General features: G+C 37.6%; 1 protein-coding gene across 1 annotated transcript in view; it reads left to right on the top strand.

Annotated features, from left to right (window-relative positions):
* LOC139694307 (uncharacterized) overlaps positions 1-18,831 on the top strand; it is a 192,495-nt gene that overhangs the window by 149,781 nt on the left and 23,883 nt on the right. The window contains exon 3 of the mRNA XM_071592786.1: positions 13,714-13,849. Within this exon, the coding sequence (XP_071448887.1) occupies positions 13,714-13,849 (136 nt within the window). The remainder of the gene's footprint in view (positions 1-13,713; positions 13,850-18,831) is intronic.

Genomic DNA, 18,831 nt, shown 5'->3' with positions numbered 1-18,831 from the left:
ATGTACAATGTATCTTTTTGTTCTCAAGAGAGTATAGAACTGCCTGCCTGTATGCCTTCTAAAACATGCTAAAAAATGTTATTGGAGGAATCCGATTTAGTTACAATTAAGAATCTCAAGATTCAAGAATATTCGTTTTTGTTGGTGATCTGTGAAATATTGACACTTCATCCCTCTGGATGAAGAGAGGGAGGGATGACATGAACTAAGGATAAGAATAAAAGTAACAATGGAATTAATAAATCAATTTAATTTGGGTTAGTTAGTTAGTTAGTTAAGCAATCACTATGTGTGCATTAAAAATCGGTATTGGATAGGTGTGGGATGAAAATCAATATACAAAATACAAAGTATCTGACGTTGGCAAGAAAGAGGAAAGCTAATTGAAACGTTAAATTTGAGGGGGGGGGGCGGATATGAGGGTAGAGGAGCAGTTAACCTATCTTAGAAGTAACTTGAACTAAGAAGGCTACTTTAGTAGAGATACAAGGAAAAAGCTACGTTATCATTTATTAGCTATCAAATATTACATTTCTAGACGATAAAGCTACCAAAAGAAAGAGGGAATTAATTACATGAACAGTTAGTTGGTTTAGCAACGACTAGGAGTATGAAACGTAGTTTTTTGACCCTTAAGCATGGCCATGAGGGCAAGACGATAGGTATAAATAAATGAGTAGATTGGATTTCGGGATGCAGTTTAGAACCAATTTAGAAAAATAAAATTGAACTGGTTCATAAGGAATTAACTTAAAAGTAATTGGAAAATAAGGGGAGGAGAGTATGCTTGTGGAAGAAATCCAAGGGGCAAAAAAATTGGAAACGCGATAATGTTATTGGCGATAGAATTTTGAAAACTGTGATAGGAAGGAGAATATCAGGCAAGCCAGTTGAGGGAATAAAAAATTAAGCACGTTGGAAGGATTGAAGGAAGGTAGAATTTTATGCGGAATTGACAAAGTGTGAAGTGCCAGGTTATGTCATGATTGACAAAACAAGAAATACGATAGTATTTCTTCTGTCTCTAACCTAATCCTGCATAAAACTGTAGGCTACTGTGAAAACAATCACTCTAGCCGTCTTTTTTGGATTACTCCTTCGTACACTTAATTTATCGCCATATATTACCGATATGTTAATGCAGTACCTTAGGTGAAATTGGGATGGAGTAATTTGGGAGTGCAGACTGTACGTAGTCTATGCACTTTTCCCGAATACCCATAGCTAACGGTTGCGGATGTCTATGGTGCTGTTTGCATGCTCTATAAACAATATAAATTTTGGGATAAGTAGTTACATTTTTAGGAGATGGATGTGTATTAGGCAGTAGCTACAAGAAAAAAATAATGATATTGACGGAAGATTTATCAAAATATGTAAGAAGTTCAAATATCTGGGGTCCACCTGTGGCATACAGGTGAGTTGCGAAGAGGACAAACCGTTGATTTATCCAATGCCGTCAGGTAATACAAGAAGCTAATTGAATATTTTGAAACAATGAAAAAAATACCAAATAAGGGAAAGAGCAAAGCCCTATATCATTAATAAAAATTATGTCCTTAAAGCTCGGTAGTTCGGGGCATATGGAAAAGACTGGAAAGTCTAGTACAAAGCCTAGAATGAACGCGACGAGAAGAAATTTCAGAATAGTATATAGAATATAATATATATTCCAAATGAAGTAATAAGGGAACGACCAAATATAGTAGATAATAACAGAGACGAAAACTCTTGCGATTTTCCACTTAATAAAGATTTATTTTCGACCAGTTTCGATGCACTACATCATTACAAGTTAAAGCAGACACTGATACAAATTAACAGCTCAATCATACATTTCATATAGCATATCATTATTTGCGAATTAATAATTGGAGAAAATTAAATCAAAGGTGCATGAATTAATAACCAGCTAAACTCGAAAATTGATATGATGATTGAAATGCGTAAAATTATATTCTATTGTATATAATTGAAACAGAATCTTTGGAAAAAGATATTCTAATATGCTGCTTTCATCTCCTATCATCACGAGCAACCAACCAAAAAGCACTGAGCAACTCATTCTGAAATAAAAAAATTGCGCATGTTACGTATAAGTCCATTAAAATATGTTTTAAGCACATTTCAGTAAAATCAGCTAATTGAGATATTTAGTCGCCATTGATCCAACGTTAATGTTCAAACTCTTCCCGAATGGTATTCGAAATTCAAATTTCAATTATTAATGATATTTTTCTTCGTTCATTTCAATGCATTAACTGGCCTTCAGATTTTATTAATTCCAATAGTCCATTTGGAATATGAACACGTGAAACATTTGTGTTCTAAGTTCGAATCTTAAATCGATTGACATTTAGTTTTTTTATCTTTTCTTAAAAGGCTCTTTGCTTTTGAGTATAAATATAAATGGGAAAAGCGCCTCTATTTTATGTTCACGGGGCACATAAACATGCAAACGCCCGCAGGCGTATGACACTCTGTAATTATGGTCACCTGAAGGACGCCATGTTTCCACGGGGAACCAAATACATTGGCACCCATAAATTTACATCGATCAGAGGGGAGGGTGACACTTTGGATGGCATGCGCCGGGTCGTTATTGGTCCGGGGTAGCAGTGCCGTTGAGGCAGGGGCAACACACGGGTGGCTTTTAAAAAAGCATAATACGCACCCCCGCGGAGGAATAAAAGCGGCAGGAAGGAGATATCGCCGCGGGCCTGGGTCCGGACACGTACGAGGCCAGGGGCGTGCGTGATGGAGGTTCGCGAGTGTTCGGGCATCGGGTTGAGTGGAAACGTTAAGGATTTATGATTAGTGGGGGGTGTGTAAGTGGAGCGGAGGGTAGGGGCGATGTGAACGGCTGAGAGGACGAGAAAGTAAAAGGTTTGGGTGGACTGCTGGGCGATATCATCATCGCCAGAAAAAATACGAGGGTGCGGCTTCGATTACAACCGTCATTCTTGTTCTTTCACTTGTATGTTTGACTTTTTTCAATTAGTAGAACACTGAAAATGACCTTCAGTGGTCAAGTGTGGCAGGTTTAGTGTAAAATATCTTATTAATTATAAATTTTTATCACATGGTTATAGGCATTTCTCGGGAAGGTGGTAACCCAGTAGATTGACCGTTGGAATTGATCCCGGAGGAACCGAGTTCGATGCACTGGGACGTTTCTGGGCACGCTTGGCTTCACCCAAGCTGTGCAATTTTTCGAGTATCAGAAATTTCTGGGATACCATAGGTGGCAAAGAGGAAGAAACTATACCCCTTAACCTGATGATTTCGACTATTCGACGGAAACGGTCGTTTTTAAAATAAAAATCTGTGGAAATTACAGATGTATAATCATTCAGTTTTCATCTTGAAGTTCCATCTAGTTAAGACGAAAAGCATAGAATCCTGATGTGTGAATTTCACTTGCTGTTCGGTTGAGCTCTACCGTCACCTATCAAACCAGCCTTCAAGTCGATGACTCTGGTGGATAACGAAGCCTTAGGATTCATTTTCAACTGCACAAGGTTAGAGAAAAAATATGAAAACGGATCATTCAAAGGTTTGAAACCAAAATATATCTCAACGGAATTATATGTGGTAATGACAGCATGAAAACATGTAAGCATAGTATTCATGAAAATATAAAAGAAAGTACTCTTTTATACGGAGCAGGAGAAACGAGGTTAGCAGAAAGAGAGCGGAAGAAAAAAGGAAATGTAGAGATGGATGATATGAGAAAATAACGTTAAGAATATCAAGAAGGCAACAAATAGGGATAAAATAAGTGAAAACACTACATCTAGGAGACTTCGAAAGGATGGTAGTTGTAATAATTGATTATTCTGTATGTTTATCTCTCTCTCTTTCTATATATATATATATATATATACACATTCAAACACGAAATCCCGCCAAACGGCGAATAAATACTCATATATACAGAAACATATATAAGGAAAAGGGATAGGAACACGTATAAAGGACGAACACAATAGAGGTGGGGAAGGCGGAATCGAACGGATCACAAGAGTAAAAATATTTCCTCAACCGGGACTCGAACACCGGATCTTTCCACTTGCCGGGCGGATGCTCTTAACCACTTGAGCTATCGAGGATATGTAATTTACCCTGAGATCCGTGGGTCTTATATGTCGCCAAGCGCCCCGATTCTTTAGCCAAGAGATGGCGTCAGGGGGCTGTTTCACCCACCAAAGGAGAAATAGACAATACACAAGAGGAAAGGTCAGTGGTTAGAATTCATACGGATTCATGTATGAATTCTAACCACTGACCTTTCCTCTTGTGTATTGTCTATTTCTCCTTTGGTGGGTGAAACAGCCCCCTGACGCCATCTCTTGGCTAAAGAATCGGGGCGCTTGGCGACATATAAGACCCACGGATCTCAGGGTAAATTACATATCCTCGATAGCTCAAGTGGTTAAGAGCATCCGCCCGGCAAGTGGAAAGATCCGGTGTTCGAGTCCCGGTTGAGGAAATATTTTTACTCTTGTGATCCGTTCGATTCCGCCTTCCCCACCTCTATTGTGTTCGTCCTTTATACGTGTTCCTATCCCTTTTCCTTATATATGTTTCTGTATATATGAGTATATATATATATATCATATATATATATATATATATATATATATATTTACACACACTGTATGCATAAGAAGGCCAGACTAAATCCCAGGAAGATTTGGTACCGAATAATCACACAACTCGGGTGAAGCTGAAGGGTGCCCAGAGAGGAATGCCCGCAAATCGAACCTGGTCCCTCTGGTGCAACGCTCTACCCCTGAAATACCAGGTATCCCATATTCATGTATGGGGAGGGATATGATAGTCCAGCCCAGTAGTTCTATTTACCGGAGGACCTGGGTTCGATTCCCGGGCACGCCTCTGGGCGCCTTCCGCCTCACCCATGCTGTTTGCCTTTCCAGTTACCACAAATACTTGGGGCTTGGGATTTTGTGGTAACAAAAGTGCTGGATATCCACCCAGAGGTCCCGGGTTTGAATTCCGGAGGCGGCAGGTTTTTTTCATTGGTAACCCGATCCCTACTTCAATTTAGTGCTATGTGGAGAGCACTGGAAGTGAGCAGGCTGTCCATCGGATGGGACATTAAGCTGCGGACCCCTTGGCGCCTTTCGTTAAAAGTAGTCTAATGTCAACGCCGGATTTCTCTCTCCACCCTTCATCCTTTTCTATCGTTCCCTATTGGCGCAAATGATCTCAGCTGTCGGTCACCTTCCCTAAAACTACTATTACTCCAGAAATACCTAAATACCTGGGAAACCATGGAGAAAGAATCTGGCCCCCCTACCCTGACGTGTGAATTTCGCATATTGTTGGAAATTATTTGGTGAACTATATGTATATATATATGTATATATATATGTATATATATATATATATATATATATATATATATATATATATATATATATATATATATATATATATATATATATAGGGGCACTAGTAGCGCCTAATAGTGAAACAGCCCGCATCAGCTGCTACAGCTGCGGGCGAGGGTGAAGTTCACAGTAACGGCTGCAGTACTTTATATGGAACGCAACGGGAAACCACCACATTATCCTTCCTAGAATATGCAGCCTTGCATTCAAATATGACATGTCGGCTTTCCTTCCGGTGAAGTATTCCGGAGGTAAACTAATCCCCCAATCGGATCTCCGGGTGGGGACTATTGGGAGGAGAACATCAGCCAAGGAGGATAGATGCAGAATAGTGACATTGAACGTTAAGTCATTTGGGGTGCGTGGGGAATTAGAAAATACAAGTATGGTGATGGGAAGGCTAGGGATAGACATCCTAGGAGTGAGCGCAATTAAATGGGCGGGGGCGAACGGCTTCTGGAGCGCGGCTACAGGATGATACACCCGGTAGACGACGAGAAAATTGGAGGTGTAGACATCATGCTCACGAAGAAAGGGGCAAGGTAAATAATATCGTGCTAGCAATATAGTGAAAGGATATTAATGATAAAGTGAGAGGCAGACCTTGATACAGTGATAGTGCAGATTTATATGCTGACATCCAGCCATTCAGATCGGGTAATCGAGGAAGTATGCGAGCAACTGGAAGAGGTGCTAGGAACAGTAAAAGGGAAGGAAAACCTAAAAGTGATGGAATTGGAACGTTACGGGCGGCGAGGGGTGAAGGGAAGTGGCGCGGGATACTTCGGATTGGGAAAAAGAAAAGCCGCGGGAGAGACACTGATATAATTCTAATAATTATAAGAGAAAAACATGGTAGTGGCAAGTACCATCTTTGATCAGCATTTGGGAAGAAGATAAACATGGAAGGTGCCCGGAGACAAATTACGAAACCAAATTTATTACATTAGTGCCAGGAATAGATACAGGAACCAAGTTAAGACGTGTGAGAGCTACCCAGATGCAGATATAAATAGTGTTCACAACCTGGTGATCGTAAACGCAGACTGCGATACAAGAAGATGAAGAAAGAGACACGACAACCCAGATGGAACCAAAAGATACCGGAAGGGAAGAGCGCAAGAGAGAAGTTCAGCTCGGCCATCTAAAGAGAAATTGAAGGAAATAATGAAAATTCTGGCACTGAGGGTCGATGGAAAGAAACGAAGAAAATAATGGCCAAGGCTGGAGTTGAGCTACTTGTGAGTAAGGAGGAAATATCTAGGAAGCCATGGTTAACAGCTCAAGTATGGGGTCTCATACAAGAAAGAAGAAAATACAAGAAATGCAAGTGAATGATACCTATACAAACAGTTGTGGAACAAGGTCATGCGAGAGAGCAAGATGGCGAAGGAAGAATGGATAGAAAGCTGCTGCGAGAAAATCAATAATATCATAATAAGGGAAATGGCGAGATGGCTTATTAACTAGTGAAGAGTAATTCGGAGAAAGGAACAAAAATCTCAAAAACATCTGAGCTGCTAATGGAAAAGTAATAATAAATGATGACGACATTAGGAATAGAAGGAGGGAATACATCAAAGTACTCTGTAATGCTCCCAAATCACTAGAAGATGGCTTAATTAAAGGTGAAAGCAGGACAGGTAAAGACGAGGGGTCCACAGGTATTAAGAAGCGTATTCGTCAGAGCAGTAGCAGACCTGATGAACAACAAGGCACCAGGAGTTGAAAAAATAAACGGAGAAATAATCAAGGCACTAGGGGTCAAATCAAAGGATGCCCTCCATGAAATAATCGAGGATATCTACGGCAGAATAAAGCCACCAAAAGACTTCGAGAAAAAGTATTATGATTGCAAGAACGAAGAAACTACCGAAAACAGATAGATACGAAGAACACAGAACATTGAACCTGGTGACTTAAGCACGGAAAATCTTTGTTAGGATAGTTAGCCAAAGAATTGAAGGGAGAATAGATAGAGACCTATCCGAAAACCAATTCGTATTCAGGAAAAACCGAGGAGCAAGACTGGCAAATCTCTTGCCGGGTTCTGGCCGAAAAAATATTACACGTAAATAAGCCATTATATGTGGCATTCGTGAACGTAGACAAGGCCTTCGACAACGCCGAAGAGAATATATATGTATATATATATATATATATATATATATATATATATATATATAATCAGTTAGGTATGCTGATGACCAAGCTTTAGTTTGACAGTCAGTCAAGGAGTTGCAAGCATTCCTAATTGAATTTGAAATTAAGTGTGACAGGTATGGGATGAGAATCAATATAAATAAAACAAGGGTTATGCCAGAAAGACAAAGGCTAAGCTATACATTGAAATAGGAGGAAAAATATAGAGAAGGTGGAACAGTTGGCGTATCTCGGAAGTGGTTTGGACCAACACGATCAAAGTTTTAGGGACGTCAGGTGAAAAATTGCGCTTGGCAAAGAGGCTTTCACAAATGACAGGAACGTTTTGTAAGAATTTTAAGGCAAGACGCCCTAAAATTTGATATGGAGCGTACTTATGTACGGCGCGGAAACGTGGTCACCGAAGCAGGACAAATGACGTAGATTGGAGGCTTTTGCAATATGGGAGTGTAGAAGAATGGAGAAGGTGAAATGGACCAAAAGGAAAATAAATGAGGAAGTACTAGGTATAGTGGGCGAAATAAGCGGCTTGTTGGACCGTTTGTTGTCGTTGCCTGTTATTTCATGTATGTGCAATAAGTACACCCTATTATTTCTCAGATAATTGGGAAAAAATCGTAGGAATAAATTTAAAATATTAAATTGGGTTCAATATTAATACCTGTTGACGTTGAAAATTCATTTTGTTGAATACTGTTGAACATTTTCTGTCCCCCGATAAATATTCTTCTTAACAGTAAGTGGGCTAGGACGCTTGAACTGAATGGGCAATAGCAAGAAAATTCAGCGAAAAGTTAAGTTACAAATGTTTTTGGAGATATATCTTCGTCTTTTACGTAGCATGAATATATTGCTTTACTTGTTTGGAAGGCCAAATTTAGTGAGCGTTTTGTTGGTAATTATATTTTTATAAAAAAATTTCTTAAGGCTTATTATAAAAGAAACAAAGACCATTCAGTCCTTTCCTGTGCTAACGGTTGATTTGAGTGTTGAGCAATCTTATCCCACACTGCAGCATAAACATGAACAACTTAAAGATATAACTTGAAAGAGTGTGTATTTCTCAATGAATGAAAGACAAGAGAACTTAATCTGAATAGCATTACTTGCCTGATCATTTTATTCGTAGTACACCTAAAGACTTTGTTTCCCTCGCCTGCCTCATTAAGCTTAAGTCAACTTCCTCTTAATTCCTATTCCTAGCCCTCAGAAATACGCTAAGCTGAACAACCAAGTCTCAGCCGAGTTGAAAACAATTGAAAATCTTGTTAGCGTGTGAACCTTATCCGCTAAAGTTTCTCCTAGAGCGTCTCTCCGTAAGTAGCGTACAAAGTTTTCTTAAGCTCATAAGAAAATTTATTATTGACAGCAATTAGCAACTAAAATCTGAATTACGATATGTTGAGAATGATATATTTTTATTGTAAAATATATAACAATGGAACTTTCTATGCGTTTTCATAGTCAAGGCCACTATTCATGGTTTTATTCTATTCTTGTGTGAAGCTATTAATGATAGCATTTCTTCGCTACCGAAAGAAATGTGAGTTTTAGATATATTTTGGGGAAAATTCACCTCAATTTACCGTTATCTGTATGCGAGTACCGTAAGTTCGAGACTGCTGGCCGCGGAAAGTACGTACGTCAGAAGAATGGTGGGATTCGATGAGATCCGATCACGACGAAAGAGAGGCGGACAGGGTCAAAGAGGGTGCCGGCGTATGGGAGGGAGTGGGAAGTCGGTAGCAATCAGTGACAGGAGGTGAATGGAACGCACGTGATACTTAAAGTGGTTGGCTGATTCGTTAAAGGAGACAGGTCTATATTTGACTATGAAGCCACAAAGTGTACATTTCCCCAACATGTAGCTTCCAAGTAATAGACGATCATCGATTTCAAAGTAATCCTATTTTCCTGCTTCTTTTTCTGTATAAATCCAATCATTTCCTTAACTAATTGACTGCAAAGTTTAAAGGATTTTTTCCTTTCCCTTTTATGTGCTATAAATGAAAATAAGCGATGGTTAGCGTAAGATGTAATTGATATATTCTCTTTACTTTTATTCACTAAAAATTGAGAAGGTCAAATATGTTGTATTCCCATGCCAATGATTTCATTTCTCTTGAAAGGGCTGAGTAGGATATTATTATAATTCTATTTACGCTCTATCGTATTAACCTTGCAATTTCTTAGAATCCAAGAGTCTAGGTGAGTCAGAAGAGTTTCTGTTTCCCCTTGCCCTTAGAATGATACTATTACAAGGAGCATTTATTAGGAGTGAGTCTTAGTGGCTAGGATTGGCATTTTGCTTTAAGAAATATTATGCTTTTACCAATAGAAACCTGCCTTAAACGGTTGTTTACCATTAATAAGACAATTCTAATGCCCTGACACCCTATTAACGCCTCCGTCCTACGTCCTCTTTTACTTAGACTACTGCTCTATCCTCGAGTGGTTCACTCACATGGTTTCCTTTTTATTGTTTTTAAGTTATCCACGAGTAAATGCAACGGCAAAGTTCCATGGATGTGCAACACAATGAGAGTAAGGCGAGACTGGGGAGGGAAAGGGAAGGAAAAGGATATCTCGCCACTCCGACAACAAAAACCATCCCTGCTTGCTAACCCCTCGATTTCTCTAGTTCCCATTCCCCTTATTGCTAACCCCTATCGCCTTCCCCTAACGGGCCGAGCGGCAGTGGAGGGGGCGAAAGGGTGATGAGGATATTGCGAGTCGGTATCCCTCGGTGGCTTTCAGGGCGTCCGTGCAGTGGGAAGAGCCATGGATCAATGAAAGGGCAATTACGGAAATAACCAGCCGTTTGGGAGAATGAGGAGGAGATGGGGTGGGGGATCTTGCTTTTGGGAAAGTGGGGGTGGAGGTGGCGCGGGGTAACTGGTGGGGAGGGTCAGGAGGTGATGTAGAGGGGAGACTGGAAGGTCGGGGTGGCGGAACCCCTGAGGAGAGAAGAGAGAAGGTTAAAAAAAAACAAAGAATTTGGAGGTCGGCGGTGTGTTTTGTGCAAGGGTGTGCGCATGTGTGTGGCTGTGGCGATGGTGGGAGAATGAGAAATTTTGGTGCGGGATCGGTCGAGTGGAGGGATTTTTCTGAGTGGGAGCGCAGGGAGCGCGGGGGGCGAGGGGGAGGCGGTGGCGAGGAAGAGTTTCAGAGAGAGTGTTTGCAATTGAATAGGTTTGAGAATTTAATCGCCGGCGGTGGGCAAAGAGGGGGCGGAAGGAATCGGTATGGCCGATGGAACTATCCTGGAAGTGAAGTGTTTGAACCAAGCAGTGGCAGGAATCTTTGGAAAAAGGAGAGCGGTGTTAAAGGTTTTTCGTCACTGCTTGGTATTCCTCCCTATGTCGAATCATACCTCAATAGTAATTATGGCAATCCTTTTTAAAATTTGGGAAATTGATCTTTTTTTTCTGTCGAGCTCGTCGTATAGATTTCCTCTGTTATTTTCTTTGATGTGTCACTAGTGGATGTATCACCTCAACGTGATGCCGTTCATGAAATATATATCGATTGGTTTAAAGATAACACAGATTAGAATTATTTACTAAATTTGGTGCATTGATTTTTGTTGGTGTAATTCGTTCCTCAAAATATGCATATACCACTTGGCACTACTCCACTAATACTGTACTTATGGATTGGAGAGGTGTTATTGGAAATAAATTCGACGGAAACATTGCAACTGCGTATCATTATCACCAGATTTTACGTTAGCTAAACATAAAAAACCACAAACACAGTAATCAACCCGAAGGTCGGTTTGGTAGGTGATGGTTGAGTTCATCCAGTACTAAGCCCGACGGAGTGTGAAATTCACACATAAGGGTAGGGGGGCCAGTTTCTTTCCCTGTGCCGGTTATGGTTCCCCAGGAAGATCTTGTACCCGAAAAATCACACTGCTTAGGTGAAACTGCAGGTACTCAGAAATATTTGCCCGGAAATCGAACCCAGTCCTCCGGGTAGTAGGCCAACGCTCCTACCCCCTGACTACCGTGACTCAGCTAAATATTATAATGCAAAAATTATTTGTTATTGTATATTGAATTTTAAATGTCTAAATTTAATCTTTTTTCAATTGATTTGGTCATATCAATTTTTGCGCGTCAAAATGTCAATATTTTAGCTTCAATTTGTGTAGCCCTTCTTCCAATAATGTATTTTGTACATTTACGTAATGGGGTCAAGGGGAAGCATTTGAGATGCTTTGCAGTTAATTTGTGATAACCGGCATAAGTAAGGCATTTAAAAAGTACGGAGATATTATATGTATCAAGAATATAAAAGATGAACAATTCAAATATTTAGCAAGCTTAGTAAATTACCATCATAGCAGTAAAATTTTACTTCATCACAGATTTAAAATGTGTTTCTGGAGTACCTAAACCAACCTTACGAAAGAGAAATGGGGAATCGTTCCTCAAATGTATTAAAATAGCTACGAGCTATTAAAATAGCTCGTACTTTTATTTGAGGAATTATTTTTAACTGCTTACCATGCAAAGAATTTTCTTTTAAACTGATTTGCGATTGCTAGAAATTTATGGTTTCAACTTTGGAAACTAATTATCAGACGAAAGCTTGTAGAATGAGGCTGAAGTATTCAGATGGAGGAGTGGAAAAGGATTGATTGAAGTAGGAAGTGATAGGTCTTAATAAACAAAAGTCATTTATAAGAAAATATTCCCTAATAAGCCTATATCTAAGCTTCTTTATAAGTTTTTCCCTAACCCAGATGCGACTAGAGATAGCGTTACGTTAAAGCTGACGTGGCGTTGGGAAGGAGACGGGCTGGAAAGGAATAAGGAGACGGAACAAAGCGATACAGTAAAAGGGAGAGGGAAATAGAGGTGAGCGGCGAGAGAGGAAGGTGGGGGGAGTTAGGGGAGGCAGGTTGGCCCGGGCTACCGTCCGCGCGTGACATAATACCGTATTTCAAGGCACTTTAAATGACTTTGTGCCTTAATGGCCGTTGGTCTTTGCATCTTATTCACGGCGGAACATAGTTTCTCCCTTTACGTTGGAGCGGCAAAGAAAAAGACACAGTCTAAATCGAATTCCCGCGATTCATCCGCTTTTGTGCTTTTAATGCATTTATAATAATGTACTCCGTTATGGTGACGATTATTTAGTTGGGGTTTTAAATGCTCGAGACGGCAGACTTGGGAGCAGCAGGCTTGAAGGCACCACGGGGCTGCTTGATTTATTGCGGCGGGACGTAATTAGGCGACATACCGTCACGAGTCATGAAAGCTTTACTATTCCGAATCTTCTCAACACAAAAAGTAAAGTTGCAAGCCTATCCAAAAATATTTTTCTTAATTTCTGCGCCATGATGTCTTTTTTAATATCCCGTAGTGCACCAAAAATATCAATTTTTTATATATTTATCAATTAACACTGATGTAGAAATCAATAAGGGAGAGTATTTTGAAAACTTCATCCTTTTGTAGAGTCAATATGACAAAGTGAATGAAGACTATGATAGACTGAGATCAAATAAAAGCTTTTAAAAAACTATGAAATATTTTTAAAGCTCTGAATTCATTCGACATTTCCTTACTAGTAAAGATATTTCTAAAAAATATCATTTTTTCATGTTATCAGATAAAATTACACAAATTTGGCCACTGATTCTGTTTTGCGCACTTCACTATTTTTACATTCTGATGCATTTCTTCAATATTAAATTTCAACTTTTTAAAATTTTAATTCCAAAAAAATACTAAACTAAATGCTAACTTTTGATTTGACTTACTTAATACTTTCAAAAACTACAGGCAAAGGTAAAATGCATAGTAAATATTTACCCCATGTTACACATTTTTCTTTAGAAAATTGAGCGACAAATTGATAGCACAGCCCCTTGTCTGTGACGAATCTTTTCATGATTTTTGATTTTTTCATGAAAACGTTCCGTGAAAAGTAAGCCTTGTTGCTACTCGTAAAAGTAAATTGATTTAGAATGCGAGTCTCAGTAAAGGAATTGACATCAATTGGCCTAGTGATTAGGGTATGAACCAATATATTTTTTTAGCTTTTGATGGTTAATATTAATGACATTTTTCTTATTCATGCTATCATTATGAATCATTCAACTGATTCCCGCGGTGTGCAGCATCAGCAGTCCGACAGCACCAAAGTGTTCCTGAGGACCGTAACCCTTAAGTCGAGTGGAGTTTACCGCTGTGAGGTGTCGGCTGAAGCACCGTCATTCTCATCGGTCAGCGGGGAAGGCAGGATGGAGGTTGTCTGTGAGTACCCATGAAAAAAAGTAAACAATTTTTAAACGAACATTAACGATTAAAGTACATGAAACAAAGGAAAACTCTTCGATTAGGTTCATTTATCCGCTGAGCCAATTACTCTTTGAAACGAAATAGCTTTCCTTCAAATTCCGCGACAAAAAAATCTTGTTGCTTGTTGTTTTAACTAACTTTTATCAGACTTACCTTCAAAAATATACTCCTAGAAATAACTTCCTTGTCTTAAAGATGTCGTATCAAATAGAAAATTCATATGATGCATAAAATCGTTTAATATCGGCACGCGAGTTCTGAGAATGTTTCGGAATCTGATTCAGAGTTCAAATCTTTTTCTTTTGTATATTCGTGGAATTCAGTCTGCCAGGGCTATAAATAATTATTTCCTTTTTATTTCTGTCCGATGGATTTGATCACAAAACTGAAGTGGGAATTTTGGAGGCAATGAACCCTGTTGTATTTTCAATGTACATATTTATTGCTGCGTCTGTAAGTATCATATTAAATTAATATACTTGAGAATGTTTTCAATATCTTAGACTTTAAGCCAGTTTGATCATTTATAAAATGTATAAGATCGAGCACATATCACTCTAAATTTACTTTCCTTCATATTTCTACATACAATACCCTGAAAGTCACCTGAAGGAATCTGTAGTGAGAGGGGGTAGGATACCATATATATATGCGCAAGTTCATGTATGTATTTGAGCACATATTAGTTCGTATAAAAAATCAATCTTGCACACATACATGACTGTATAATTCGTGCTAAAATAACCCAATTATTAAATATGGGTTTTTAAGTAATTATTTTCGGGTGATGGGGTTTATTTTGGTATGATTGATTTTCGTGCGAGGAAATAAGGAAATTTCAAACCTGTTGGCGACGGTTAGTTATTCTTTAATTTTTCCTCGATAGTCTAATCTAAAAATGCATAGTTTGGTGCAAAATAATACCTTCCTTGCCGAAAGAAATTTATATATGCTGTTGTTTTAAATGTCCCTTGCCTGATATCTCAGTAAAATAAGGGGCTCCGAACCTGAATTTATCTATCAAACATGTTTATCACGCTTAGTCTCTTCTCATATAAATATTTAACAAAACTGGTTTTTCTTATAAAATTTTTCATTTACCGAAATAACGTTTTCTCCAAAGAACCTCAAACATATGCCGCGTTTAAATTAGAGTAAGGCATCTCCATTACTTTTTTATTACATATTCCTATAAGCATATATTTTTCTCTTAATTAAGACAAATTAGCTAATTTCTAGATGTTTCCATGAAAAAAGTTTGATAAATCTGTAGGTACGTTGTTTACGCAAAGATATCAATAACCTAATTTTGAAGCTATGCGATGGTAGAACAATCGTAAAAATGCTAGAAATATTTAATTTCAGATGGTAAACATGAGTATATGTAGATAATATTTTACCTAACACATAATACGAAAAATGCTGACTCAAGAATATTTTTACTCCCACGATTTAATAGAGTAAATATCATGTCTGGTTTGTATCCGTGGTTGTAAAATTTTTGACTATGCGTAAAAATGCTTCTGATTTCTCATAAAAATAATACCAATTATGATGGATGAACATTCCATGACTACTATAACATCACTGAAAAACAAATATTGATTTAATTTGAAAAAGGAATTGTCACTTAAAGCCATAAATTTTAAATCATTACAAATGAAAGATTTGACCGAGATCTGTGCTTCAAGCTTTCAGGCGTTCTCCTTATTTCGTCATCAATTAATTAGATTATTAATTAACTAGGCAACTAATGAAAATTTTGGTGTATGTTAGTTCTAAGTTATTATATATATATATATATATATGTATATATATATATAAATATATATATATATATATATATATAATTATATATATAATTATATATATACATATATATACATATATATAGTTATATATAATTAATTTAATTGCTATTCATGTATAATTTATGTAATTTATCATTAAGTTTAATATTGTAAACGTGTGACGTGGGATTAGATGGTAGCAGAGACTCCATAGTCTCAATCTCGCCCCAACATTAAGACGACTGTGTATCTATCTATCTATCCTTTAGAATGTAGATAAGAATATCTGTCCACGATGATCCATTTAACTTGAAAATATTAATAATAAAGAAGAGAATTTTCCTTATCTGTTATACGATTCTCCATTCCTTTAGGAGTTATCCATTCCTTGAGGAAAATATATTATCATACGTTGGGTACACGCAACTGTTCTTTCAAATTGATCAATATGGTGAGGTATATCTTCCTGCGGATGAAAACAATTGTGTTTCAATCATTAGTTTATATTTTACAGTATCTTGTTTGATAAAGCTTGAAATAATTAAAAATATTCATCAAAGATTATAATTTTCATTGATGTGATGAACAAGTTTGGTAAACAGTGTTGACTTAATGACGGTTGCTAACAAGTTTTAATGACATTTTATAGATAGATATCTAAGCAAAAAGAATGGTACAAGAGTTTAAGTTAGTTTATGGAATTTTGCTGCGGCTAAGTCATGTTGCCTGTCGCAAGGCCTAAAGAACGGTGGAAAGTTTCCATTGAAGAGAAAATTGTCGATTGAGGAAGACAGTGATGGAGTGGTGGCAGGGTTGTCGGTCTGCTTGATTGGCCGGGTGATCAATGGACCTTGATAAAATCAAGAAAAAAAACGCGAGGCTAGGTGAGCGGGTGGAGATAAGATAAACAATAGTGACGCGAGCCACGACGTGATGGCACATAAACATGAAACGGTATTTTGAACTCAAATTCACTCACAAAACAGATACTTGAAACAAGTATAACATTTTGATGATTAAAAATAATGACCCTCCGTTTCCGCACACGAACTTAAATTCTCGGCCATAGTTTTCTAACCACGAAAAATACTAATGTCCTAATCGTAGCATGGTAATGGATTAAATTTTATCCTTAAAAACAGAGTGCTTCCATTTTATTTTCCTTCGCATTCACAAACAAATTCTACCAATTGTGAAGGTTCTGACTGTACAAAAACACTGCTTTTGAAGATTACTCATTGATTTTTTGAATTTGTCTTTCGGTTTGTTTACTTATGAGCAACGTATGCGTCTCAGAAGATACAGGTGCAAATAGCAAATGGAGAATGGTGAAAATATAGTGCTAGGGATGGGTGAAATAGAGCACTAGCCATTTAATCAGGGATTTTTTATAAAGTCGTTTAGAAAATGGTGAACGAGAGCATAGAAAGAGCTGAAAATGAGAATGACGGAGAGGAGTTAAGCCAGATTGAGGGATATGCAGGTTGCAAGTCAGGCAATGGATTAAAATCATTGCTGAGCACATTAAAGTATGTGATTACTATGGAACGAAAATTTACCTTGAAGAATTCAAGGTAGCGAGGTTCTAAATATGTAGGAAGGCTGAACAATTGAATGATGAAATTGTCATTTAGGAGAAAAAAAGATCAAGCATAGTAATTTACCTATGGAACAATTGTGAATAAAGGCGCCCCGAGTATTGAGGGTACTACAAAAAGTATCTTTCTAGGCAAAGAATATTTTCCAAATAAAAGGTATCGGATGAAGAATCATAAGTTTAAATTTGAAGGAAGGAAAAGACCATTGAAAAGTTCATGCTGGAGTATGGCTTGGAAACTGCCAATGAGGCAAGAGGACATGCACACATGAGAGAATTGTGAGAGTTAGGTGCGGAGAGGAATTTATGAAATAAAATGGATAGAAGAGAAATCTTACGAACTTGTTCTAGGCATGGAAGTGAAGGAAAGAAGATTGTTTAGAGAAATGCAAACAAGGCAGGAGAAATGAATGGAAAACATATTGACTTGGTTTGAAATTTTGAAGGCTCTGTTATGAGTAAGAATATATTGTAAAGGAGGTCGGAAAAGAATAGACATGTTTGCAGGAATGTAGATAATGGTCTTTATTTGGGCGAAATTGAGACCAAATGTAGGGAGTAAGGAAGTGTTTCGAGTTAAAGGGTGGTTTTTGGTACTCCAGGGTTTTGGTGTGATTATTATCATTTTTGGTGGGGTTAAAAAATACGTATCTGTGCTTAGTCAAGGGTTATCAAAAACCAACATTTGCAAGTAGTCTATGGAAAATAATAAGTCTTCAAGGTTTTGCTTTTTATGTGGACGATTTTTATGGACTCATTCACCTTGTCTACTTGAAATTGGACAATGAATGTAATACGGCAATTATCATTGAAACGAAAAATTTTGGGTAGTTAGATGAGGACATCCCTTACCAGATTGGTCCAACTGATTGAACTATAATTACTCTCTATCTTGGCTACATTTTAAGCTATGGCATGGTAATGTTATTTTACTGTGTAGTGAAAAATTTAATCCATCGTAAAGTTTAATCCTATACTTGCACCTTGATTATGGTTATTATTCGATCAGGAAAATTCAGGAAGGCGATGGAAGGTTTTGTTTAAATGAGGTGCATGGGGATCAATCAATGTCGGCCAATCTTTTCACATATCAGGTTCCCCGCTAAAGGGGGTGTCATATGCTGAGATGAAAGAGAAAAAAAAAGATAGGTGTCATTTTATATGGTTTCGGCCACTCATGGAATGAATATGCTATTGTTACTTGGATTCTATTGGCGATAATTTGATTATAATATTGGATATATTTAAAAAAAAGTTCCGCTATTGTTGTAACACATATTTACTTAAATAAAAAAGTAAATTTGTAGATGTTGCTGGAGATTTTAGGATGTTATTTTCTCTAAACTTGAGGGCATGAATCATGATTATAACTGAGAAAAGGTACCAAATAATTCTATGTACTGGCGAGCGAGTAATTATTTCCCACACGGAAATTAGCAGAGTGGAGGAATCGTTAAAAATAAACGGATCGTTTAAATTCCTTTTGAATTAACGACATATAGATATAAACAAAAATATGTGTTTCGAGGATATATTTTATTCGTTTATTT

This window comes from Hetaerina americana, unplaced genomic scaffold (assembly GCF_022747635.1).
Source record: "Hetaerina americana unplaced genomic scaffold, ioHetAmer1.1.p SCAF_5, whole genome shotgun sequence".
Taxonomy (NCBI): domain Eukaryota; kingdom Metazoa; phylum Arthropoda; class Insecta; order Odonata; family Calopterygidae; genus Hetaerina; species Hetaerina americana.
The sequence above is the reverse complement of the archived record's forward strand: the minus strand, read 5'-3'. Positions and strand labels throughout refer to the sequence as shown.